General features: G+C 36.2%; 1 protein-coding gene across 1 annotated transcript in view; it reads right to left on the bottom strand.

Annotated features, from left to right (window-relative positions):
- Nucleotides 1–26,811, bottom strand: part of SCIN (scinderin) — an 81,056-nt gene that overhangs the window by 45,133 nt on the left and 9,112 nt on the right. Inside the window, exons 3-4 of the mRNA XM_060632570.3 lie at nucleotides 23,845–24,006; nucleotides 7,154–7,303 (exon numbers count right to left, since the gene is read on the bottom strand). Coding sequence (XP_060488553.3) covers nucleotides 7,154–7,303; nucleotides 23,845–24,006 — 312 coding nt within the window. The remainder of the gene's footprint in view (nucleotides 1–7,153; nucleotides 7,304–23,844; nucleotides 24,007–26,811) is intronic.

Below are 26,811 nucleotides of genomic sequence, written 5' to 3'. Positions count from 1 at the left end.
GGGGGGTGCTATTACAAACCCAAAAAACAACCTTAAGTCTTACATTTAAGGAGCTCAAAATACCCATGTTTGTTCCCAGATGCTGAAAAGCAATGTGATTTTTATTTTTATATTACTTTTCTATAAATCTTTAGAACCTTTAAAAAATACTATATACTCATTGTTCCAAAATGGTCATGAGGGGATTTTCAAAACAGCTCCCTATTTCTTTCTTTCTTTGTTTAATGTTTATTTATTTATTTTGAGAAAGAGAGAGAAAGGGGTGGGGGGGAGAGGGAGACAAAGAATTCCAAGCAGGCTCCACACTGTCAGCACAAAGCCTGACGTGGGGCTCGATCTCATGAACCAGGAGATCCTGACCCGAGCCGAAATCAAGAGTCAGATGCTCAACCGACTGAGCCACCCAGGCACCCCTAGCTCCCTATTTCTATTTTTGGTATCATTTGATACTATTCTACAAAGATAAATGGGGACTGATCTATCTAACCAAAGGTCATCCCCAGAAAATAGTCTGTCCCACTCTCTATATAGCAACATTTTCAAAATGATCATGCTTAATTTAAACATACAATATTTTAGTTAAAAGATTGAATTGTGATCCCATGGAAATTCAATAAGCCGAACATTATGTTATGAAACAAACATTTCCACAGAGAAACTTTGACAGAATTATAAATTTCCAAATTTCCAAGTATTTCCAACTTTTTCTTTCTTAATCTTCTACTTTGCATGCTAAATAAAATATATGACTATTCCAATATCCAGGTTACTAGCTGTTCAAAATCACTCCAAGTTTTACTTTTCTGTAAATTTAGATTATATAAGAACTTAGGAAGCATTAATAATATGCAATGCCTTTTGATGTTAACTTTGGGGGAAGAATAACACAAATATATCGGGTGATTTTAAAAATAAAGCTCTACACTTGTATAGTTCCTTGGAGTTCATGGGGTATATTCACTTTTAATCTAGCGATGAGAAGAGGCAGTACCAGCACTGTGGGCCACAGCCAAGCAAAGCAGTCAAGGTCAGTGGACAGCAGTGTCGTGTGCTAGAGAGAGAGAGAAGTGGGTTTTTGTGGTAGCTGGACACTAAGTGGGGAGGTGAGCTGACCTGGAAGGAAGCACTCTACAGACAAGAGTATTCAACTACAGCTCCTGGAAACATGCATTTTTATCATAGGATGAAAAGTTTTAGATACCAGCTACTTGTTTCTTTTTTTTTTAATTTTTTTAATGTTTATTTATTTTTGAGAGAGAGAGGACAGAGTGAGAGCGAGAGCGGGGAAGGGGCAGGCAGAGATGGAGAATCTGAAGCAGATTCCAGGCTCTGAGCTGAGAGCACAGGGCCCAAGGTGGGGATTGAACCCATGAGCCATGAGACCATGACCTGAGCTGAAGTCAGAGTTTAACCAACTGAACCATCCAGGTGTCCCGATATACCAGTTACTTTTTAAAAAAAAATTTTTTTAATGTTTTATTTATTTTTGAGACAGAGAAAGACAGAGAATGAGCAGGGGAGGGGCAGAGAGAGAGAGGGAGACACAGAATCTGAAGCAGGCTCCAGGCTCTGAGCTGTCAGCACAGAAGCCAATGCGGGGCTCAAACTCACAAACCGCGAGATCATGACCTGAGCCGAAGTCGGATGCCAAACCGACTGAGCCACCCAGGCGCCCCTCCCAGTTACTTATTTTTAATGTGCTACATGCTTTCACCTGAAGTACATGCTGCCTAACACATGGGAAGGTATTGTAAGTCAATATAAACAAGCCCAAGACTCAGCTATTACAATATAAACAAGCCCAAGACTCAGCTATTACTTTCCAAAAGGTTAGTTGTTAACTATCCACCTGCAGATAGAAGACTAGTAGAATATATGAATTGTACTTATCTAAATTTCAACTGCTCTTTTATAAATGCAGTTGATTTTAAAACAATCAACAGTACGTCTTTTTCATATCTTCACCAACACTATTATCTAAAACATAGAAGAGTTTTTTTAAGAGATACTACTATACTTTAGAAAATAGAAAAACAAATGTAATGGGTTTCTGGTACCATGTGGTTCACAGTTAATTGTATTAATTATCCAAATACGAATGATCAAGGAGTTAGAGCTATAAAGGCAACACAGATCTAAAGGCAGTTTAGTGCCTTCCCTCAAGGAACTTAGCCTGGCAAATGGTAACACATAAGTTTTATTTGGCAAAATACTTGGGAAAAATAGAACTAAATTTGTATTCTTAGCTTAAACAGACATCTCTAAAGAGTAATTTAAGAAATACTTACACTATTTAACTCTAGATTTTACTCACAAGATACCCAGATGAGCACATCATACATATCCAACCAACTTGCCAAGAGAATGACTGAAAACGCTATTTTATTTTCAAGTTGACAACTATGACTTAGAATAAGATGAACACAAGTCCTATATTGGGAGATTCTTCGGAGGTTAATTTAGCCTATATGCTATTATCATATAGCCTAAAATACAAGAATTTCATCATGAGAAGGCTTCCAATCATGGTGGTATGCTTTCTGGTATTTGTGGACCCTCACAATCTGCTCCCATTTTCTGACTCTGTCTTAGATCTAGTGTGTGCTCTTCTTCTCAGACAATAAAATAAGTAATTTCTGAGCTTCATTGGGAATGAACAGAAGGCTCAATAAATACTTATTAACTGACACATAACATTATATGCCAATTTTCTTTCTTGTCCAGAACGTGAAAAATGATTGCACTGACTTCCCAGGGAGCCTTAGTATTTTTATAAAAGCAAGAAATCTAACGGTTCGGCAATATAGCACTTGCTTACAATTTCCTTATAGCATGGTTACTGCCAGTATTCTTCAGCTAGCATTTACAATGATGATAGACTTAATAAGCTCATTAAATTATATTGAAAAGAAGTCTTTTGAGGTTAAGGCAAATTAGTTGATTTCTGTTGTTATTTCAAAAAATTTTGCCCCTTCTACATTCTATTTTTGATATCTACCAGATGGTGCTTTTTAAAACATGAGTCTGTAAAACTGATAAATTATCAACCTTGCAATTTTTCCTCAGGGCACTCTTTTAGCTTCCCTCCTAATGTTTAGAGGATGAATAGGACCAATGAAGAAAGTTTTGAACCTTAGGGTTAGTGGCATATTTAATTTTCATTCACATTCATTGATTGTTTCTTTTAAATAGGAAAAGAAGAAAGAGCAAGAAAAAAGCTTTCCATAATTTATGGGCAGTTTTTCCTGGTAAATACATTTACAGTGATGAAAAAATATGGGTGAGATGTGACTTTACCTACAGGCTTTAGTTTAGTTCCATGGACAGAATAATTTTCATATTTAGGCAGATGAGTTTTTAAAAGTGCTAAAGATACAAGAAAGAAGCTGAACATATACCCTCTTTCCCCAGACAGTCTTGTTAATACATGTTGTCTCTTAGTGCTGTCTAATGTGGGCCCCCCTTAATTACTCCCCCAAGTATTTTGGTTTGAAGGGTAAATTTATGATCATCATAGAATTAAATCATATCAAAATTATATGAATGGTATGGTATTAACAGATAGCAGAAATCTCTAAAAATAAAGATGAATTCTTTAAAAAACTCTCAAAGTTTTTTTCACTTTTTATTATGTTTAGCACTTTGATGTGTTTTCACTATTTATTGTGTTTAGCACTTTGATATTCCAAATACTCAGCATCCAATATAGAGTAATGATAACAGAATCATTTAAATAGCTTAGAAGTCTTTGATTTTAAGTCATTACTAATCATATACTTTCAAAGTTTCTGAAGACAAATAACTTTAAAAGAATATCATTAAAAATGAATCACTTAAAAGGACCATTTTAAAAGACATTTTGAAAGATTTTTAGATTTTTAGAATCCTTTTCTAGCAATATCAATAGTTGCATTAGACTCTCAGAAAAAGAAATGACATTCCATTGTCTTCTACAAGGAAACCTTTTGTGTGCGTGTGCGTGTGTGTGTGTGTGTGTGTGTGTGCATGCGTGTGCTACAAACCACTTTGGATAACTTCTGAGTCCTATAACCCTCTTCTAAGAAAAAAACTTTTTAATCACATAAAATAGAATACAAAGTACTACAATGGAAACCTATTATACTGGGATACAACTATCAAAATGTATTTTCTAAATGTGATAAAGTAATATATAAGAGTTTTAATTTACTCATTAAATAACAATATTGAACAGCAGGTCTAATAACTATCGTAATTACCAAGAAGTGACAAACAGCAATGATATTTTAAAGTTATCTGCAATAACATGACCTGACAAGTCACAGATGCTGCTTATACTGCTGTTTCGTCAACTATATTCACACTTGTAGAAGGTTTTCATGAAAAGGTTAGTAGAAATAAGGTAATTTTCTCCTAACCTAATTAATGACCTCTTTGAATTTTATCATTGTGGGTACAATGTTAAGAAAACCTAGAAAGTCAAACTAGTTTATTATAGGTGCATGATTTATTCATCAAACAACTATTTACCCTTGTAACCAGGCTACAAAACAACATCTGTGAAAACAAAAAGCCCAACAAATTCTTTTAAAAAGAAAATTCATTGTGTAACTGAGACCTATGAAATATAATGCAGTATATACTGAATTAACTGAATAGAAAGCAAAGTAGATGTTTTCTAGAATATTTTAAAAACCAAAAAATGAAAATCCCCTTTAAAAAAGAGATCACATTTTATATTAAGTATTATGTCCTTTATCTCTATCATTAATATTTTAAAATCAAAGTTATATTTTTACAATTTTTTTTCTTCAGGTTTGCACTTCCTTTACAAATTTAACAGTGTAATGCTTACGCTTTTTTTCTGTCAAAACTCTGAAAGAAATCCAATAAGCAAGTGTATCAAATGTATATATGCATAGTTCAGGCCCTCAACCTCAGTGGTTTCTCTTCCTGGAAGAGAGTAGAAATGATTTGGTAATTAAACACAGAAACTGCCTAAGAGACAAGGTGGAATGACAGACACTGGACCCTAAAGGGACCAGAAGCCACCCTGTCCAACCCTTTACTTCACAAATGAGGAACCAGAGACAACAGAAGCTAAGGGACTTGGCTTGGGACCCAAGATGACAGTAGAAAAGCTCATCAGAAAGTTAACACAGCCCCTCCTCCACTACTCCACCAGGGCAAATCTTGGACCTGGGTCCACACCTACCAAAGCATACTGAAACAAGAGGTTACAATCAAGTAGAAGTACATCCTACTTCTAAATTTTTGCTTCCAAATATGAAACTTGGAAGCCTTAAGTGGTGATTACATTTTACAACAGAGGCCTTTAAAGAATATTAAAAGTTTAAGAAGTTGTTTTGAATAGCTTCCAAAGTCTAATTTATTAGCCATGTTATTATGAATATTGAAAAGCCAGTTAACCTCTAATTTTACTTTGTTTTGTTGGATATCCTTTTTTCCCTGATTATAAAATGAAAACACACATCTATTACACTATTACAATAAACTTTGAAAATACAAAGACAAAAACAGAAAAAAAATAACAAGCAGCCGAGAGCCAAAGGCAAAATTAGTAATATTGCCAATATTTCAGCATATTTCTTTCCAGATATATATGTACATATGAATATATAGCTATATACCTACATATAAACTTATATATTATTATTATATGTAAAATTTTATATCCTGCCTTTTCTCTTAGCATTTAACCATGAACAAGATTCTTCCCAGTGAATAAAAGTCACTTCTCAAAAATCACTAACATGAATATCTGTGTTTGGTGGTTATTAAAATAGTAAAGTTTAAAGATATTACAATAAAAGGGGTGCTTGGGTGGCTCAGTCGGTTGAGCATCCAACTTCGGCTCAGGTCACGATCTAGCGGTTGGTGAGTTCAAACCCCACATCAGCCTCTGTGCCGACACCTTGGAGCCTGGAGCCTGCTTCAGATTCTTTCACTCCCTCTCTCTCTGCCCCTTCCCTGCTCACATTCTGTCTGTCTGTCTGTCTGTCTGTCTGTCTCTCTCTCTCTCTCTCTCAAAGATAAATAAATATTTTTTAAAAAGACATTACAATAATAAAATTATGTCACATTTAATTTTTGATCGGTGGATTATGGAGGCTATTGCTACATCAAGTGACTCTCATGTATAAAAATGCTGTAAATCAAAATTGTTAAAAACGTGTACAAGATAGTCATTAGAAAAATTTAAGTGCAAATAGCTAAAATCATTGAGGAAAATGTATAATATCCCAGGAAATGAGAAAAATGAGAACTCAAAGAGATATCACCTCTCTTTGCAGGAGGATTCAAGACAATATTATTATAACAGTAAATTTTGATGGGGTTCTGTAAAGTCAAGAGGGAACAAACATTGGTACAAACATTTTAGTGCTTGACATACCACAGGGGTTCAATAAATATTGTTTATTGAACAAATGGGAATCAATGTAGCAATATATATCAAGAAACATGAATATGATTATACCCTTTTACCCATAATTGTAAGGGAAAATATAAAATATATACACTTTGGCACTCACTGCCGTTTTCTTTAAGGAGTAACATTGTTCACAACTAAACGTCTAAGACTGCTAAAATCGTTAAGTAAATAATGTAGGTATAAAGAGCTATGGAGATAATTTTCAAATTAACTTAACCACTATACTATAATCATAAGTGTCTTGCCTATAATTCGTGGTTTAAAATGACTGAAGTATTTAAAATATTGGTATATTTAATCTTTTGGAATAAGATTTTATTTCATTCTTTTAGTATAATAATTAACTTTAAAATTGAAAAATATCTCTGCATTAAAAATATATATATTTTACTTCCAAAATATATTACTATAGCCAATCTCAGAACTGTTCCCTGTCTGTCCTGTGTGACAGACGATGAAGTCAGAGCCTCCTCTGGTGGTCATACCAAGGGTGAAAGAAAACAGTCATGACTTTCTGTTTTCTCTATACCATCACTTAGACAACCTTGATGTTTCCTCTTACCTAATCTTGGTCTAGACTTAGTTTTTGAGAATTAGCTTAAATTAACACACACACACACACACACACACACACACACATACACACACACACACACACACACACACACACACACACACATGACTTAGAGTGGTAAACCTTTAAAAAACAAGTCACAACACCTTTGTGAGTACTGATGGTTCACTTCCGTCTTCCACCACAATTAGTTGTGATCTTCCTTTCCTTTCATTGTCCCGAATGCCAATGGCAACTTGGCTTGCCTTCAGACGCTCGTATTTGTTACATGAGGAACCACACCACTGGTAAATTTCCTAAAAGAAAGAGACAGATCCTTTGACCACAGAAATACATGGAGGACATTCAGCCCTGTTGTAATACTCACTGTGATTAATTAGGAAAAAAATAAAAAGATATAAAAAATGAAATTAAAGTTATCTATTGTTGAGGTATATACATGATTTTATACTTCATTCTGTATCCTGTTGCTTTGAGTTAGCATCATAACATAACCACTTTTTAAACATGGGACACATAAATATTTACTCACCATTCTTTTTATATATCCACTAATTACAATTTATGAAAGAAGAGTTGTATATACTATTCAAATTTAAAATAAAAATTTACCATATTTCAGAAAGGTAGTCAAGAGTCTGTTGTAGTAATGTGTTCTTGATTTATAAAAATTGATCTAACACTTTTCTAAAGCAACCTAATGAATCTTACCAAGAGCCATAAAAATAATTAAAACCTTTGACCCAGTCATAACACTACCTGGAATTCATTTTAATAAATTATTCATAAAGATTAGGAAAAACCATGTGTACAAGGGTTTTCATTGCTATATAACTAGTAAGGCATTGGGAAGACATTAAATGCTCAGTAATAACAGTTATATATAATTATGATCCATAGAAAAAACAGATACTTAATATCAAAGTTGTATTTTAACACAGAAATTTATAAAAATAAAAATAGAATGACAGTTTTGATGTATTATACAGTAAGTAGATTATATTAGCTGCCATTTAGATTAAAACATTGTATGATTTTGACTCAGGTACAGTGTTTAGAAGGTATAGATACAAATGTAAAATAGCCAAATAAAATTTTCTCCATTAAATGTGGTTTAATGAAAGAAAGAAAAATATAATGGTACCTAGGTTTGGTGGGGGTGTGGGAATGGGCATTATCACTCTCTATTTGGGTTGTATAAACTGACACAATCATTTTATGAGGGAAGTTTGACATTGTATCAAAAAATTATACGTGTTTTTAGAATCAGGAAATTCCATTTCTAGTTATATTACAGAAATATTCGGACATGGTTTACAGCAAAACAAAACAAAAAAGCCACAAATGTCCATCAATAGGGAGATGGCTGTATAAATGTTGTTCTATGGATATTGCAGACTATTCCTCACTGGCTTAAAACTGAGGAAAATGTTTAAATACTGACATAGACAATTATTCAAGTTATACCATCCAAAATTAAATAAAGACACAGAATAATATAGTTCTATTTAAGTGGAAACAAAATCATAAGCTCTGTTTCTGGGTTTGCAGAAAAATACTTCTATTTTTTTTTATTTTTTTTTTTTATTTTTTTAATGTTTATTTATTTTTGAGACAGAGAGAGACAGGGTGCGAGTAGGGAAGGGGCAGAGAGAGAGGGAGACACAGAATCGGAAGCAGGCTCCAGGATCTGAGCTGTCAGCACAGAGCCTGACGCGCAGCTCGAACTCATGAACCGCGAGATCATGACCTGAGCCGAAGTCGGACACCCAACCGACTGAGCCACCCAGGCGCCCCAGAAAAATACTTTTAAAGATACACAGTTTTACCAGATGGATAGAGGCATGTATACACAGAAAGAAAGCCTTCAACTTTCACTGTATCTAAGTTAAAAGGTTTTTGTTTTGTTTTGTTTTCTTTTTTAAAGTCACTCACATTTATTAGGTGCCTATTATGAGCTAGAGGCTGGGGATAGAGAGAAGAATGAGAAAGCTAGCAAGGAGGGATTGATATGTAAACAACGAATACTAATATATTTGCACTACACTCGGTTTTCAAAAGGGTTCCACACAGGGTTCTTCTAGTTAGTCTTAGAGAGCTGGTTACCACAGTGGTTAGTGTGAAGGAGACAGATCCCGGTGGCAGCTTACCATCTATATGACCTTGGGTTTACAATTTTCAAAAGAGCACATCAATTAACAACAACATCAAAGAACGCCCAAGCAGTCAGAGAGATTGGCTCTTTTCTCTGATGATAAGACATTTCCAGCTCAGAGTCTTTTCTTTATTTAAAATTAGTTTACTGATTGGCTAAAATAGGCAAGCTGTCTTCTGGGCCCTAGGGGCCCAACTTTGAATCGCAAAGGCCTGGGACAATCTCTCTGATCCCTCACCCAACCATGTTCCTGATGCACCTACTCCATATTCCTCTTCAAGAATAAAATACATGTTTTAGGAATTCAAGCCTTTATAAGAAGTAAAATAAAAAAGACTATGTCTTGCAACTCCTTTCACTCTAGAATCTGAACTAGTATACGTGGTCAAGGGGCATTTCTTTTCTGTTTTTAAAAGATTGGTACACTGCTATTGTTTCCTGTCTATTTTCTTTTCTACATCTAGGTATCTGAATATAGAGAATCACATTTGGAGTCAATTTGAATACTATGCCCAGGTCAGCAGTTAACAGAGTATAAACAAATGGTTGCCAACAATTAGTCAGTGCCTATCACTGAGCATTAAAATCAGGTGATGGGGTAGGAAAGGTGATTTTGAAAAATACACATACTTGAGCGATACCTTAGGGACTCACAGGGGTGTTCTGGGCAGCCCTGTTTTTTGGACGCACCTTAGATGGTTCTAGCATTCAACAAGTGCTGAGAACCCCTCAGCCCTGCTGGTGCCCTAGCACATTGCACCTGGCAGGCTTTTACAAAGAATCTGTAACATCTAATTACTCAATGCAGCCAAGCAGGCTTCTCTGAGAAGTACATCTAGCCTCTTGGCTCAGATTTCTTTCCTATGCTATTCCATGAGACTTTGTAAATGATTCTTTTCTCAGTATGTTTGAGAAAACAAACTTCTAATATTTACATTACAGGGAAATATAGGGCATAGATCAGAAGATCAGATCTCTAGATTTCTCAGACTTATTAGCAACTTTCACTACTGACTTGTATTTATATAATTGTCCAACAGGTGTTTATTTTCTCCCTACCTTACTTCAAAGAGATGATATAAATCATGCTAAATTTCATTAGCTTCTGTAAAGCATTATGGAAGCTTGGCAAAATGTGTTTAGAAAAGAATTGTAGATAATAATTTAATATAATTATTATTTAATGTAGAATTTTACCACGTTCCATGAAACCCAATATATTTTCTATGATATTACCTTGGGCTGGGAGTTTCTATGTGTAGTATCAGTTCACAGATAAATTTAGTTATAGAAAATATTCCTCACCATTACTGATAGGCCTCAGTTTCCACTTTGAAAATAGCAAAAAGAACAAAGCTGGAGATATCACAATCCATGATTTCAAGATATACTACAAAGCTACAGTGATCAAAACAATATGGTACAAGTGCAAAAGCAGACACTTAGAATAGAGAACCCAGAAATACACCCATTCCTATATAGTCACTTAATCTATGACAAAGGATGCAAGTATTTGTAATGAGGAAAAAACAGTTTCTTCAATATATGGTGTTGGGAAAACTGGATGGCTACATGAAAATGAGTTAAACTAGAACACTTTCTTTCACCACACACAAAAATAAACCCAAAATACATTAAATACCTAAATGTAAGACCTGAAACCATAAATTCCTAAAGGAAATTATAGGCAGTAATCTCCTGGACATTAGCCCTAGCAACATTTTTCTGGATGTGTCTCCTCAGGCAAGAGAAATAAAAATGAAAATGAACAATTGAGACTATGTCAAAGTAAAAAGCTTCTGTGCAGTGAAGGAAACTATCAACATAATGAAAAGGCAAACTACTGAATAGGAGAAAATATTTGCAAATGATATATCCAATAAGGAGTTAATATCCAAAATATATAAAGAACTCATACAACTCAACACCAAAAAAAAAAAAAAAAAAAATCTGATTAAAAAAATGGGCAGAGCACCCGAATAGACATGTTTTCAAAGAACACATACAGACAGATGGCCAACAGACACAGGAAAACATGCTCAACATCACTCATCATCAGAGAAATCCAGACCAAAACCAAAGTGAGATATCATCTTACCCCTGTCAGAATGGCTAGAATCAAAAAGACAAGAGATCACAAGTGTTGGTGAGGATGTGGCAAAAAGGGAACCCTTATGCACTGTGGATGGGGACGTAAATTGGTGCAACCACCGTGGAAAACAGTATGGATGTTCTCAAAAATTAAAAATAGAACTACCCTATGATCCACTAATTCCACTCTTGGAATAAAGAAAATGAAAACACTAACTTGAAAAAGTATACGCACTCCATGTTCACTGCAGCATTATTTATAATAGCCAAGCTGTGTAAGCAACCTATACATCCACCTGATACGTGAATGGATAAAGAAGACACACACATACACACACCTGATATTACTCAGGCATAAGAAAGAGTAGGATTATATCATTTGTGACAACATGGATAGACCTAAAGGGTAATATGGGAAGTAAAATAAGTCATACAGAGAAAGACAAATATCAAGATTTCACTTAAATGTGGAATCTAAAAAATAAAACAGACAAAAACCAGAAACAGAATCATAAATACAGAGAACAAACTAGTGGTTGCCAGAGGGGAGAAGGGTGGATGAAATAGGTTACTGGGATTAAGAGATACAAACTTCTAGTTATAAGATAAATGAGTCACAGGGATGAAAAGTACAGCATAAGAAATAGAATCAACAACATTGTAATAACATTATATGGTGACAGATGGTGACCACACTTATCGTGGTGAATGCTGTGTAATGTATGGAACTGTCAAATCCCTATGTTGTACACCTGAAACTAATACAACATTGTTTGGCAACTATACTTCAATAAAAAAAATTTTAAATAGTGAAATCTTATGTAGGAAATGCTCATAAAAATAACAAAACTTTTAAAAGTAGAATTTTCCTTTTAACTCAAGATGACCAAATCACTAAAGAAAGCGTGACAGAAAATTTCTAATTGGACATGAAAATGAATGCTTTGTGTTATGCTTACTCTTTTGTCATCTATTTTGTGCTGCTATTTCTATAAAAGCAACAGATTACCTTATTTACTAGACTTAATTTTCCATGGTTAATTCAGACATGAAATACAATGAAATATACACTGCGCTTATAAACTGCCAAAAGCCAGAATTGTTTAAAGAGTTATATTAATTAAAAAACCCTTTTCTTTCAAAGTTGCTTAAGTTTTTCTGCGAAATATATTTCATTTGATCATGGCAGCAATGCATTAAAACATGCTTTACATTTTAAACAGGAAAATCTATTTAAATTTGCTAAATGGAATCTTAGCAATCCATTAAATTTGAGCAATTTAAATTCTATCACGGGTGGATGATGTGTTTAGGACATCACATTTTAACAAAGCTCTACTGTACTGAAATAAATGTGTGCAGTACTATTAATAAGTTGTACTGACAACACTTACTTTATTCAGAGGTAGCTGGTTAAGACCACTTCACCACTCTGTGCACAAGGAAACTCTGTACTCAATTGGCCTTGCACTTGTAATTTAACTCACCCTATTTTTTGGAAAGAGTGAGCTTAAAAAAAAAAAAAAAAAAAAAAAAACAAACCCAAAAATGCTACACAGAGCTAAAAAAATCCCTGAACTGATGTAATAGGTTGATATGTATTACTACAACAAAAAGTTTTCATTGTAATTTAAATTGTTTTATTTATAATACTTTAATGGGATTTATTTAAAAAGCCTGTTGTAAATCTGATTTAAGTAGACTCAACATTGAAAATTACAAAGCAAACATGGTTTCAGGGGTAACTATTTACCCTCTAGGATCCTAAGGAATTTAACAACTCAACACTAAATGTTGTACTTCTTTGGGGGAAGGGACATAAAACCCTTTGTCAATATGGAAGCATCCATTTGCTTCAGAATGAAATACGCTTAAATTCTGGCAAATATTTGCTGATGTACACATTGCTTCTGGACACCCTACAGTTGAAGTTTGTGAAATTACAATTAACACTTAATATACAAACTATTAAAGGAAAACAAAATTACTCTGGATAACTGGAAAAGTACATAAGACAGTAAATATAAATCTGTTAAAGGCAATTCATTTGGACCACCAATAATAAGAAATAAAAGCAACTGAGTGAAATTTATGGAAACAACCACACCAAGGACAAAGTAGACGTTTCCAAAATTTCCTTTAAACTACGTGGTCAGAGTTAACAAAACATAAAAGTGCAGTCAAACCTCATTTGAGGACAGGAAATAAGAGTAGAAATAAAACAATGCTCAGTGATGTCCTTGAAGGGAAACAAGATTTCAGAAGCTGAGTTTAAGGAGCACCCACAACTGCCCATGTGATGTTGACTCATAACATGCAAAGAATTCATCACAGACTCATTATTCTTTTGTCTTTTACTAAGTTTTTTATTCTAAATATATCTATAATTTTATAAAAGGAAAAGAGGGGCCAGACCTCTTCCTTTCCCTTGCCTCTACTGGCTTTATTTTTACTGTGTGTAGTTTTCCCTTAGATCTAGTTAACTAAATATAAAAGTTTATTCAGATATCCCTTTCTGCTGGAGGCTCTCTAAGCGTAACTTAAACATGGTAATGACTTGTGAGATACCTCCTGTTTCTATTTCAAAACTTTAAACCATGACTTTTATTATTTTTTTTTTAGCTTTTAGATGAACAAGTATTTATTTACATCCTATTTTGTTGTTCAAACCCAAACAAGGCCAATATCATTCACTGACCCATATGTGTATTTTTAAAAACACCTCTGATTGAAGAATGGAAGATGAATGGATTGTGTGTGTGTGGCCACTAAAGGCTTGGTGACAAGAAAGGAAGGGATTGCAATATGAACTAGGGCACAGCAATGGTGATGGAGAAGAGAAGACTCGAGCAATAGCTAAAAGGTTAAAGCCTACAGGATTGGTCTACAATGCCCTTTGGATGTATCCTGTAAGACCGGGAGAGGGGGATATGACTTGCACCCTTCTAGACTGGCTGCTGGTAGTGATGTCATGAGGTGACAGCTTTGGAATCATTCCTTTCACAACGATAGTGGGAGGTGGTGAAATTATGTTCTTAATACTCTTCAGACTACTTGGAAAATCAAACAAGTTTTATCATCACTTTTCATCAAAATAACTTCTGCCAGCCATGTAAGTTGGTGACTTAACTATTTTTAATTCTGTTTACTGGTTTTTCAGACACATAACCCTGAATTTTCCAGCACCTTTAGATGTTTGCCATATTGAAATGGTTTTCAATGTTAACTGTACAATAAAATGACCCAGGTTGAGGCCCAAAAACTACTTACACCGAAGTCCCATCCCAAACCGTTAAAATCAGAATCTTTAGGGGTCAAATCATATAGGCATCAGTATTTTAAAAAACTTTTCCTAGTGATGGGGCAACTGGGTGGCTCAGTAGGTTAAGGGTCTGACTTTGGCTCAGGTCATGACGTCATGGCTACTGAGTTCAAGTCTGGCCATCCGGCTCTGGACTCAGAGCTCAGAGCCTGGAGCCTGCTAAGGATTCTGTGTCTCCCCCTCTCTCTGCCCCTCACCTGCTCACAGTCTCTCTCTCTTTCAAAAATAAATAAACATTAAAAAAAATTATTCAAATCTCTTCCTAGTGATTCTAATGTGAAACTGAGAATTAAAACAGAAATCATTTTACCTTGGGAGTTGTCTTTCCTAGGGCCCTTGTAATGTGTCTGTGTCTGCATTCTAGCACTTCTCACCTTCTACCTTGTCATACCCCAAGCCTTGTATGTGTCTGTGCCTCTCACCATTTGAGAGCACCTGGAGGCCAAAGGTTAGCTGGTTTCCATCGTTATACTCGGGTACCCAGTGCACACTAAGTGCACAATAACTATCGTTCATCCCTACTCTTGTTGCAGGGTAAATTTTAGAAATTTAACAATAGGTTTATCTTTCCCATTATCTTCTCTTGCTGCCTCAAGGCTTTCCCCTTATCAGTCTAATGGAATGCATTATTTTTGGGTAATGACAAATTTCTTCAGAACAAAGATTTTGTCCATTTTTTTGTTCTAAGGTAAACATTTTTAAGTGATAACAGACACAAAGTCTGAAAGCCAACATAGGTTTCATTTAAAAGAGCTTTGATTTTGTTAAAGTTCTCTGAGGGAAGGAGTGAGGAAGCAACCAATAGAAATTTGGTTTTGCACAGCAAGAACCAGAGTCTTGGCCTTAGGGGCTAGAGTGTACTGCAGGAACCAGGGAGCAGGCAGCGCTGTGAAATGTTGTAAGGCTGACTTGTCAGGTCCAAGGAGAGAAAAGTAGATTACAGGAGAACTAGAATCAGATGCAATGAATCTTTGAGAAGAGCTCAGTACATTGCCCTCCAACATATTTGTCATATATTCATCCATGACCCTGAGCATTAGAGTAGAAACACCTGTGGGCAGTGTCCAGGCAATCAGACCAATGTCTACTGGTACAATGTGGGTACAGTGTCCCCACAACTGCATGTGGCAAAAATAAGGGAAAAATACGTATGGGGAAAATAAGGCAGAATTCCTGAGGGGCTACTGGAATGACTGACAAAACCAGAAAGGGTCTTGCAGTGGATATGTGGACATATCAGATCAAATAAGGCCATAGATATTTTTCCAGCAAAAATCTTCGGACAGAGACCAAAGCCCAAAGCCTAAAACCCAAAGCTCAAGAATGAATGAAAGGGCCAAGACTCAATGAATGATAGAGAGGAGTGAGGGCTAAAGCCTGCAAACCAGATTCACTTCCGACGTCAATCTCGTTCCCCATCCCCAGTCCATAATATTACACAAACATCCCCTGTACCTGATGGATGGAAAAGAGAATTGGTGAGATAAGTATGATTTGCTTTAATGATAAACAAAGCTCACCTTAATAGGGCAAGATTATTTTATTTTTAACCCTTCTGTAGCAATAGAAGCTTAACTATAAAGTCAAGCTGAACTATAGATGAAAAAAGAGAATTACACCTCTATATACATGACTGCATGAGACTATATGCTTTATGTTGGACAGATGTACATTTGTTGAAACATTTCTTGAGTGACTGTACTTTCTGGGCCTTATATTATAGACAAAGTGAATGAGTGAGGCTAATAAGTGAGTGGAGAGGCAATATGGAAAACGCTCAAAGTAAGTGTGCATGGTAACAGGAAATATGAGATAAAGGATTGCCTAATTTTACAGGAGTGTGATGTGGGACAGGGGAAGAAGGGAGGAAGAGGTCAAGGAGTACATTATAAAGAAGAAATACCACAGTTGAATATTAAGGATGAGATGATAATGGGATGCTTACCAAAGAAAAGTGTTGCAGAGGAAAAGTGGATTCTAGGCAAAGGAAATAATGTGTGTAAAAGCAAAAACATGGTGACTTGAGGGGAAGTCTCATGCCCAGCACAATGAGATAGTGCCATGGTGATGAAGAACATGGGAAGGATTCAGGAGACACTCAGGAAGTAGAAGAGAGTAGACATAGTGACTGATTGAATGTGCAGCCCCTGGGAGAAGTCATCTGGATGACTTCTGGATTTGGGGTTGGAGGTCTAAATGACTGGTAGCTTCATTCAACTCATAAGAACAAGAAGATACAAAATCATTTTGGAATCAGAGGGTGAGGTTGTAGGTTCCATTTTTACTTGTCCAGTGAGGTTCTTGTGATATACACAAGAAATATCTGGGAGGTAGTGTGAAATACTGACACAGAGCTCAGGCAGATTTACCAGTGGGTGAGTAGTTGAAGCTTTGGGTGAGGATATATTTGCTCAGTAAGAATGAGTAAAGAGACAATGATAAAAGTGGAATTCTTTAAGGTCAGGAACAAGACAGGGATGTCCACTCACGCCACTGTTATTCAACATAGTATTAGAAGTTTTAGCCTCTGCAATCAGACAACACAAAGAAATAAAAGGCACCCAAATCGGCCAGGAGGAGGTCAAACTTTCACTCTTCGCAGATGACATGATTCTCTATATGGAAAACCCAAAAGATTCCACCAAAAAACTGCTAGAATTGATTCATGAATTCAGTAAAGTTGCAGGATATAAAATCAATGCACGGAAATTGGTTGCATTCCTATACACCAACAATGAAGTGACAGAGAAATCAAGGAATTGATCCCATATACAGTTGCACAAAAAACCATAAAATACCTAGGAATAAATCTAACCAAAGAGGTGAAAAATCTATACACTGAAAATTATAGAAAGCTTATGAAAGAAATTGAAGAAGACAAAAAAAAAAAAAAATAGAAAAAGATTCCATGCTCCTGGATAGGAAGAACAAATACTGTTAAAATGCCAATACTACCCAAAGCAATCTACATATTCAATGCAATCCCCATCAAAGTAACACCAGCATTCTTCACAGAGCTAGAATAAATAATCCTAAAATTTGTATGGAACCAGAAATGACCCGAATAGCCAAAGCAATCTTGAAAAAGAAATCCAAAGCAGGAGGCATCACAATCCCAGACTTTAAGCTATACTACAAAGCTGTAATCATCAAGACAGTATGGTACTGGCATAAGAACAGACACTCAGATCAATGGTACAGAATAGAGAACCCAGAAATGGACCCACAAATGTATGGCCAACTAATCTTTGACAAAGCAGGAAAGAATATCCAATAGAATAAACACAGTCTCTTCAGCAAGTGGTGCTGGGAAAACTGGACAGAGACATGCAGAAGAATGAACCTGGACCACTTTCTTAGACCATACACAAAAATAAACTCAAAATGGATGAAAGACCTCAATGTAAGACAGGAAGCCATCAAAATCCTCGAAGAGAAAGCAGGCAAAAACCTCTTTGATCTTGCCCGCAGCAACTTGTTACTCAACATGTCTCTGGAGGCAAGGGAAACAAAAGCAAAAATGAACTACTGGGACCTCATCAAAACAAAAAGCTTCTGCACAGCGAAGGAAACAATCAACAAAACTAAAAGGCAACTGACAGAATGAGAGAAGATATTTGCAAACGACATTACCAGATAAAGGGTTAGTATCCAAAATCTATACAGAACTTATCAAACTCCACACCCAAAAAACAAATAATCCAGTGAAGAAATGGGCAAAAGACATGAATAGACACTTCTCCAAGGAAGACATCCAGATGGCCAACAGACACATGAAAAAATGCTCCACATCACTCATCATCAGAGAAATACAAATCAAAACCACAATGAGATACCACCTTACACCTGTCAGAATGGCTAACATGAACAACTCAGGCAACAACAGATGTTGGCAAGCATGAGGAGAGAGAGGATCTCTTTTGCGTTGTTGGTGGCAATGCAAGCTGGTGCAGCCACTCTGGAAAACAGTATGGAGGTTCCTCAAAAAACTAAAAATAGAACTACCCAAAGACCCAGCAATTGCACTACTAGGCATTTATCCACAGGATACAGGTGTGCTGTTTCGAAGGGGTACATGCACCGCCATGTTTATAGCAGCAATATCAACAATAGCCAAAGTATGGAAAGAGCCCAAATGTCCATGGAGGGATGAATGGATAAAGAAGATGTGGTATGGGGCGCCTGGGTGGCTCAGTCGGTTAAGCGGCCGACTTCGGCTCAGGTCACGATCTCGCGGTCCGTGAGTTCTAGCCCCGCGCCGGGCTCTGTGCTGACAGCTCGGAGCCTGGAGCCTGTTTCAGATTCTGTGTCTCCCTCTCTCTGACCCTCCCCCGTTCATGCTCTGTCTCTCTCTGTCTCAAAAATAAATAAACATAAAAAAAAAAATTTTTTTTAAAAAGATGTGGTATATATATATATACATATATATATGTGTGTGTATATATATATATATAATGGAGTATTACTCGGCAATCAAAAATAATGAAATCTTGCCATTTGCAACTACGTGGATGGAACTGGAGGGTATTATGCTAAGTGCAATCACTCAGAGAAAGACAAAAATCATATGACTTCACTCATATGAGGACTTTAAGAGACAAAACAGATGAACATAAGGGAAGATAAACAAAAATAATATAAAAACAGGGTGGGGACAAAACAGAAGAGACTCATAAATATGGAGAACAAACAGGGTTGCTGGAGGGATTGCGGGAGGGGGGGATGGGCTAAATGGGTAAGGGGAATTAAGGAATCTACTCCTGAAATCATTATTTCACTATATGCTAACTAATTTGGATATAAATTTAAAAAAATTAAAAATTAAATTAAAAAAAACCAAAGACTCGTGGGGGTGGGCAGACCAGGCAAAGAAGAATGAGAAAGAATGGCTTGAAAGGGAACAGCAGCAGGGAGCCAGGGGAGGCGTGATGCTGAAGAAAAGGAGGTGATCAACAGTGTCAACTGCAGCCCGGGAATGGAGTGGGTACTGTGCAAAGTGTCCACTGGATTTAGCAGAAGGCATTGCTGATCATAAGATGAACAGATTCAAAGAAATGGTGGGAGTGAAAGTCAGGAAGCGTGGGTTGCAGACTGACTGGTAAATGAGGAAGTGAAGACTGACGTTTCACAGTAGCAGGAGGGAACAATGAGAGAGGGGGTGATAGGTTATAAATAGCAAGGCGAGTGGGACAAAACTGACCAAACAAGTTAACAAGGAAACAGAACATGCCCAACAGCACAATTAGTAACTCACCACAGAAGTTCCTCCTCCTATGAAATCCAACTCTCCCCTAGTGGCTGACGCTGACACATATTTCTGAAAGAATTAGATCCAGATCCCAAACTTTGGGAATATGGACTTTTTTCATTATCATTCACCTTCTGTAGTTGCTGATGGCTTTGTTGCAATATATTTACGTGTGATTTTGTTAGTCATCTACAAGTACCTCAACTACCTCATAGCTTTAAAAATAGTGGGGAAATGATGATTAATAAATTCACCAACATTAAAATACAGTTCAAAAGCCCTTCTCCAAAGATTCAGTACATTCCAGGTTCCTAAGATCTAGCCATGTTCCATATTATTTTCTGAAAATACATTAAATATAAGATAGCTATTCTAAATCATCTTCTAAAATGCTGATGATTTTCTTAACTTTCAAAGTGATTAAATTGATTGAGGTGGTTACACTGTCATATCTAGGAAATATTTACTGTAGTCTCATATCTTATAACAGCAAATATATGGCATATCACATTAATGATAGTGATTGTTTATCAAACAGGTTGGTTTCCCTCAAACACAATCAAAATATAGGATTTAGATAATATCCATAACCTTAGTCTTGGCCAGCTGGCTCTAGTTAGATGAGAGCTTTAGATGTCTAACCTGCTTTTTTCATACCTGTATAATAAAACAAACTTGAAGAAATTGCACTGGCTTCTTTTTGTACTCTCTAATGCAGAAAGTGGCTATGAAATTGTGAACTCAGTTACTCCTATTAAAATATTATAATAGAGAAAATTTTGTTCTGATGTCCTTCTTTGCTGACTGTGACACACCTCAAAACTAAAGTCCCCAAGGTAATTGCAAGATCTTATCACCGTTTAGAAATTATTGGCAACATACCAACTGGTTAAAGGTTAGTAACATAAAAAGAGATCATGTGAGTAAAAGAGAATATATGTAGTACTCCAATGCTTGATTCTTACGAGGGTATCCCTTTGGGATGTAGAATATTTCTACAAATAAGAGATAATCCAACCCAATGACCTCCACAACAAAATTACTCCAAATGTCTCTAACCAGGCACGAAAGCAGGAGACAACTTGGAAGTCATTACAGGTAATTAACTATATAAATGAAATATAATTTACTAATAAACACACGAATGTCCTTGAATCTCATAATACAGGCTCTGCCCCTATTTTATGAGCCTATATTTATGGGTCATACTCTTCCATGGCAGATATTACCCATGGGAAGAGAAAATATGTCATTGGAACTACAATCTTCCTACCGCAGCACCCACCTATCTACCCACTGTGGAAGCTCAATACTTGCTCAAGAAAAGAATAGATGATTTCATTAACAACACTACTTTCAGTAGATTTTCAGGTAGATTAGACATAATTCTGAATTCAGCAGATTCTGTTATAGAGCCACACCATCTTATATCCTACCAAGTTAGCTTAGTATAGTGAAAAGAATATAAATTAAGACTAGAAAACCCCAGGTCACACCCAGGTCACCATCCAACCTGTATCAATGCAAGTTGCTCACACCCTGTATGACTTTTTTTCTCTAGTGAAACCACAAGGACAACTGTCGTTTCCAGATGTGACTCTGTGTCAGCGGAGACTGAATCATAGTCAGCAAAGGTTAGACGTACCATCAGAAACCAGAGTCGAGACGGAAACAATAAATGAAGAAGTTAGGGCTTGAAGAGGTTAACGACTTGCTCTAGATGAAAGAGTAGGTAGTTGGAAAGCTGAACTGGAAGCCATTCATGGTAATTAAACAGATTACTGCATGTATGGAGCAATTACATTCCACATACAAAGTTATTTTAAGAAAAATATTTTCAAGTAATGGCAGTAATGAATTACATTATCAACGGGAAATGCTCTTCCGTTTAGGGGCCCCAAAGATTATCTAATCAAATACCCAGCTTTTATCGATGAATCTGAGGTTAAAGTCAATTTGGACGAAGACTGAAGTCTTTTTTTTCTATGAAAAATAGTATCTTTTTTTTAAACATTTATCTATTTTGAGAAAGAGAGAACACACGCAAGCAGGGGAGGGGCAGAGAGAAAGGGAGAGCGCGAATACCATGCAGGCTCCTTGCTGTCATTGTGGAGTCCGATGCGGGGCTCGATCCAATGAATGGTGAAATCATGACATGAGCCGAAATCAAGAGTCGGAAGCTTAACTGACTGAATTACCCAGATGCCCCGAAAAATACTATCTTATATGTTAAAACATTTCATGAATTATCAGAAGATAAAGGGCTAGAAAATGTAAGTGGTGAGATGAATGTTGAGGTAGACAATTTATTATGTAGAGGCTTGAGAGACTCTGAATGCTCTAACTGGCTTTGGAACTGTGTGGCTTGATGATACATGTGGGCATACATTTGTGTAAGTTACAGTGTTGGCCTCAGAGAAACAGAGGGATGCAACAGTGTCCGTTTTCTGCCTCGACCCAAGGGTCAGGACTTGAGGTGGTTAGAATGGGTTAGCATTTAAAGTTGAAAAGGACTTTTCCAAGAAATTCATGGTGCGATTCAGGGAAGCAGTACTGCCATTTTGGGTGCATATGTCTAAGTGTGACACTGAGAATTGTACTTTGGGCATTAATATTATGATCTCAACTGTGTACACAAGCTGGTGTGATTGAAGGCAGTTGAATTACACACTAGCAGTAAAACAAAACAAAACAAAACAAAACAAAACAAAACGAAAAAACAACTATAGGTGTCTCCTAACTTAGAAAAACCCATGAAGTTTATAGCTTGGGGCCATTTTCCAAACAATTTATAACCTTAGCACACTTAATCTCTGTGCTGTCACCAAATTAATACTGCTTAAACAGAACCTTGACTTTGTAGCTCTATTTTCAAAATCCTTAGTGTCCCTTCTCTGTGCATGTGGAATAAACACTTTGGGCTTTTGTCTGATGCTTTCAACACCCCCCACCCCCAAATACTGCCCAAGGAGAGGTAGTAAAATAAAACATGCAGGTGGGAATCTGACATCCTGAGGGTCCAATCTTGGCTTCACCATTCCCTGGCTGTACAACCTTGAGCAAATTCCACAGCCAGTGCCAGCCTCAGGCTAACCGAAGCAGTACAGGTCAGAGCCAGTCTCTGTACAATGTTCGGCCCAGAAATGTTAGGAACAGTGAGTAGGATGCTGATGTCCATGGTGTAGTGAGAATTATGATCATGAGGAGGACGCGAAGGGCATCATAAATGTGCTCGTGTCTTCCCACCTTCTCAACTTTGCCCATGGGTTTTCAATGGTAGGGAATACCTTTTATTTCTACTTTATTGTATTTCCGCCTTACAAAGTTTAAAAGCCCCAACTTCAGTCCCACCTTCTAGAGGCCACACAAGACCCTGCAATAATACTTCTTTTCAAGGTAACAATGATTAATAAGTATACCTGAACTTAGAGGGGCCTCTCTTCCTGGAAGAAAAAATAAGTCAGATGTTGCCCATCCCATTAAGATTATACTTGATATTTTACTTGTGCGTTTTAATTTAAAATAATCAAAAAGTATGAAATAATATAGTGTAGGGTATGAGTGATATATATACTAAAATACCTCCTAAAACCCCTCAGGCAGGCTGTTTAAACTCATCCTGTATCCATTTGAAATTCTAGAAACTTTGCTTTCTGGGGAAATCAATTTTCCCCTCACATAATGTTTTCCCACACCCAGTTAAGGACAAAAATAATTAGCGGAAGCTCTGTTCAGACAGAAGGGTAAATATATTAAAAATTATTCAATGTGTGTTCTATGGTAGGAAGAACTAAATCACTACTCCATTCTAAACCTATCAGAGAAAATAAAAACTTTGAAGTCCCACTTTGTGTTATTTAAATACTTGCCAATTTGTCATATGATATGATTGCCTCTCACATAAACATGACCTCTTTCTAGTGTGTAGAAAAGGGGATTATCCTCCATGGCAGGTACATTGGATTTGATCTGATGACAATTCACTTTCCTTTGGATGTCTGCATGTATCTATAAGACTTACCGTGCCAAGGTCAATGATGAAGCAGTCACCCTTGTTGAAACTGTCCCAGCTAAGAGGAACTTCTGTGGCCCTGACCACTCTTCGACCCTTCACATGCAGGAGCCTCTTAGCGGTCAAGTCATTCGTGAGAACATGATTTAGCCCAGATGCCACACCTCCAGCCTGATTAGTGGGAGGAAGACAGAAAACAAAACAAAAACAGATGAGGCTTCTAACTAAATACAAAAACATATAAAACCAAGGTGTACAAGCCAAAACTGCCTGTCAGACCAAAATAAAACTGCACCTAAGAACATGTGAAAAATTAAGTATGCAGGGGAGAATGACTTGGCAAATCAACACTTTTTTTTTTTTTTTTTTTACTTTTTTTTGTTTAAGGCCTTTTGTCTTTCCTGTTGCAACCATTCAATTTAACATTGCAAGTTTTTACTTCAGTGCATAAAACCTGGTACATAAATGAGAGGAAGCAGTAGCTCTTATCCTTTGGGAACTAATGATTCTCAAGTCACTGAGTGAGAAGGCAAATAAATTTCAGGGAAGAAGGAGACAGGCAGATGGGGAAGACTCACAGGTAACAAGAACAAGAGAGGAGAGAACTAGACAACCCCAAATTCCCATGTCACACACAGTGTTAGGACAGAGAAGGGGGGTTGAATACTGGCTAGGTATATAAGTGGATCCTATTTATGGTCTCTGTTATAACATTATTAAAAAATCTTTCTTCCTTTTTTTTCTTAATATGCAGGCCTGAGTATTTATACCCTAAATTTGGTTGCACATCCCAAAACAAAACAAAATGAAACTATGTTCAATCAAAAAAATGTTAAAAGACAGGGTCACCTGGGTGGCTCAGTCAGTTAAGCGTCCAACCTCAGCTCAGGTCATGATCTCACAGTTTGTGAGTTCGAGCTCCGCATCAGGCTGTGTGCTGACCGCTCAGAGCCTGGAGCCTGCTTCAGATTCTGTGTCTCCCTCTCTCTCTGCCCCTCCCCTCCTTGCATTCAGTCTCGCTCTCTCAAAAATAAATAAACATTAAAAAAATTTGTTTAAATAAAAAATGTTAAAGAAAATAATCAGATCAAGTACATCTTCTTACCCTGTTTGAAATCGGGCTTTACCTTTTCATTGTTTTCTACAATTAAATGTTAGAAACAATAATATTTATTTATTTCCATAATTAATTATGAGGCAATATGCATAGTAAATATGTAGTGTAAGCAAATCACTTTTATTGCTCAAGCCTCCTACAATAATATGGTAAGAAAATCAGCGGTATAGGAAACCTGTAAAATAATCTAATTTTCAACTTTATTACATAAACATACACAGTAAATCCAAAGAAAGAAGTTAAGTTGCCTATATAACCGTCAGCACATTCTTGAAATTTCCACTGACTTTAAATTTCCACCATTCTCCAAGAAAAGACCCTCATAAATAGAAAGGTTTTATTAGTATAGGCTAAATGTTGACTTTGAGACAATTGTAACCACAAATTTTAAGAAATACCTAATAATTCCTCAGCCCATAATTTTACAAAGAATGCCATAAATGAACAAACTAGGTATTATACAATAAAAATAAATATGTTTTCATCTATATACTACTGTTCTTGGCCATTTCACTTTTTAAAAAATAAGTACATTATTACCTGATAAACAGTGTAAGAACACTGTTATTTGAAAAAAGTTATAAAATACAAAACAGACTTAGACCAAGGATACTTACATAACATTTAACCTAATGTCATATAGTGAACCATCAGAGTGATAACCAGTCTGAACATTTAACAGTATTTTAAAAATTAATTTTTTCTTTAATATTTGATGTGAGAAAGGCACAAAAGAAAAACTGTAAGCTTCTACATGTTTGTATTTGATAGTAAGTAGTTCTGTAATAATGTTTGAATTAACCCTAGAAACTTCCAGTCTCTTTCTGCTTTCACAAGGCAGAATGAAAGCAAGGTACATGATCCTCTAAATCAGTGGCACCATAAAGTTTTGCTGACTGATGGATGTTTCAAGGTCGCTATTACAATCACGGCTGAGAGCTGGGTCTTGAGCTTGGGAAAGGTGTGATTAACCAGAGATTTAATATAAGGGAGTAGTGGCAAATAACAGTCATCTATAACCCCCTAGCCCCCTTAAAAACCTCATTAAAAAAAAAAAAAACCCTCACATCATTTAAATGACATGAGGAGATGGTCTTAATGTTGCCTAGCTGAATCTTTACATTATACATGGTAACTAAACATGGCTGTTGTTGGCTTGGTAATGGTAGGCTTTGCCAAATTGTGTCCGTTCCAAACAGACACAATCCCCTGTTTCATAGGGTAATCTTAAGTAAGAAATTCATGCCGATATTTGAACCATTTATTTATGTTTAGAGCATCAAAGTATGATTACCAGCTTAGGCACTGAAGTCAGATGGGGCCCTAGTCACTTAACAGCTATTAGATCTTGGCAAGTTACATAGTTCCTCAACGAGTTTGCTCAGTTACTTTAATAGGGTGGCAATTCTGGAAACTGCAGCATGGGGCACTACTTGGATTACATGAGATAATACCCACGAAGGGCTTAGCACATTCTTCGAAGCATAAAATTAAGTATAACATAATAGTCTTTGCTATTCTGGGTAGCAAGTTATCTTTGCTTCCACGTTTCCTATCAAGTACTTTGCAACTGTACGCATTGTCATCTGCTCAATGTCACTGATGATATGACAGTGAATTGATTTTTTTCCTGATAAATTTGACCTCCATTGGCAAATATCTTATTTCTAAAATATGCTGATTTGTGGCGGTTTTGACATTGATAATTAGAAGGTAATTATCTTATAACTGTAAAACTGCTTTTTCATGTCCACTTTTAAATATGTATCCAGAAGTTTGATTTCAGTAGTCCCGCTAATAGCCAGAAGAATTAATAATACCACAAGTTCTTACTGATTGCATATGCACTATATATATAT

This window comes from Panthera onca, chromosome A2 (assembly GCF_046562875.1).
Source record: "Panthera onca isolate mPanOnc1 chromosome A2, mPanOnc1 haplotype 2, whole genome shotgun sequence".
NCBI lineage: Eukaryota > Metazoa > Chordata > Mammalia > Carnivora > Felidae > Panthera > Panthera onca.
Note: the sequence above shows the minus strand (reverse complement) of the source record. Positions and strands in the feature narration are given on the sequence as shown.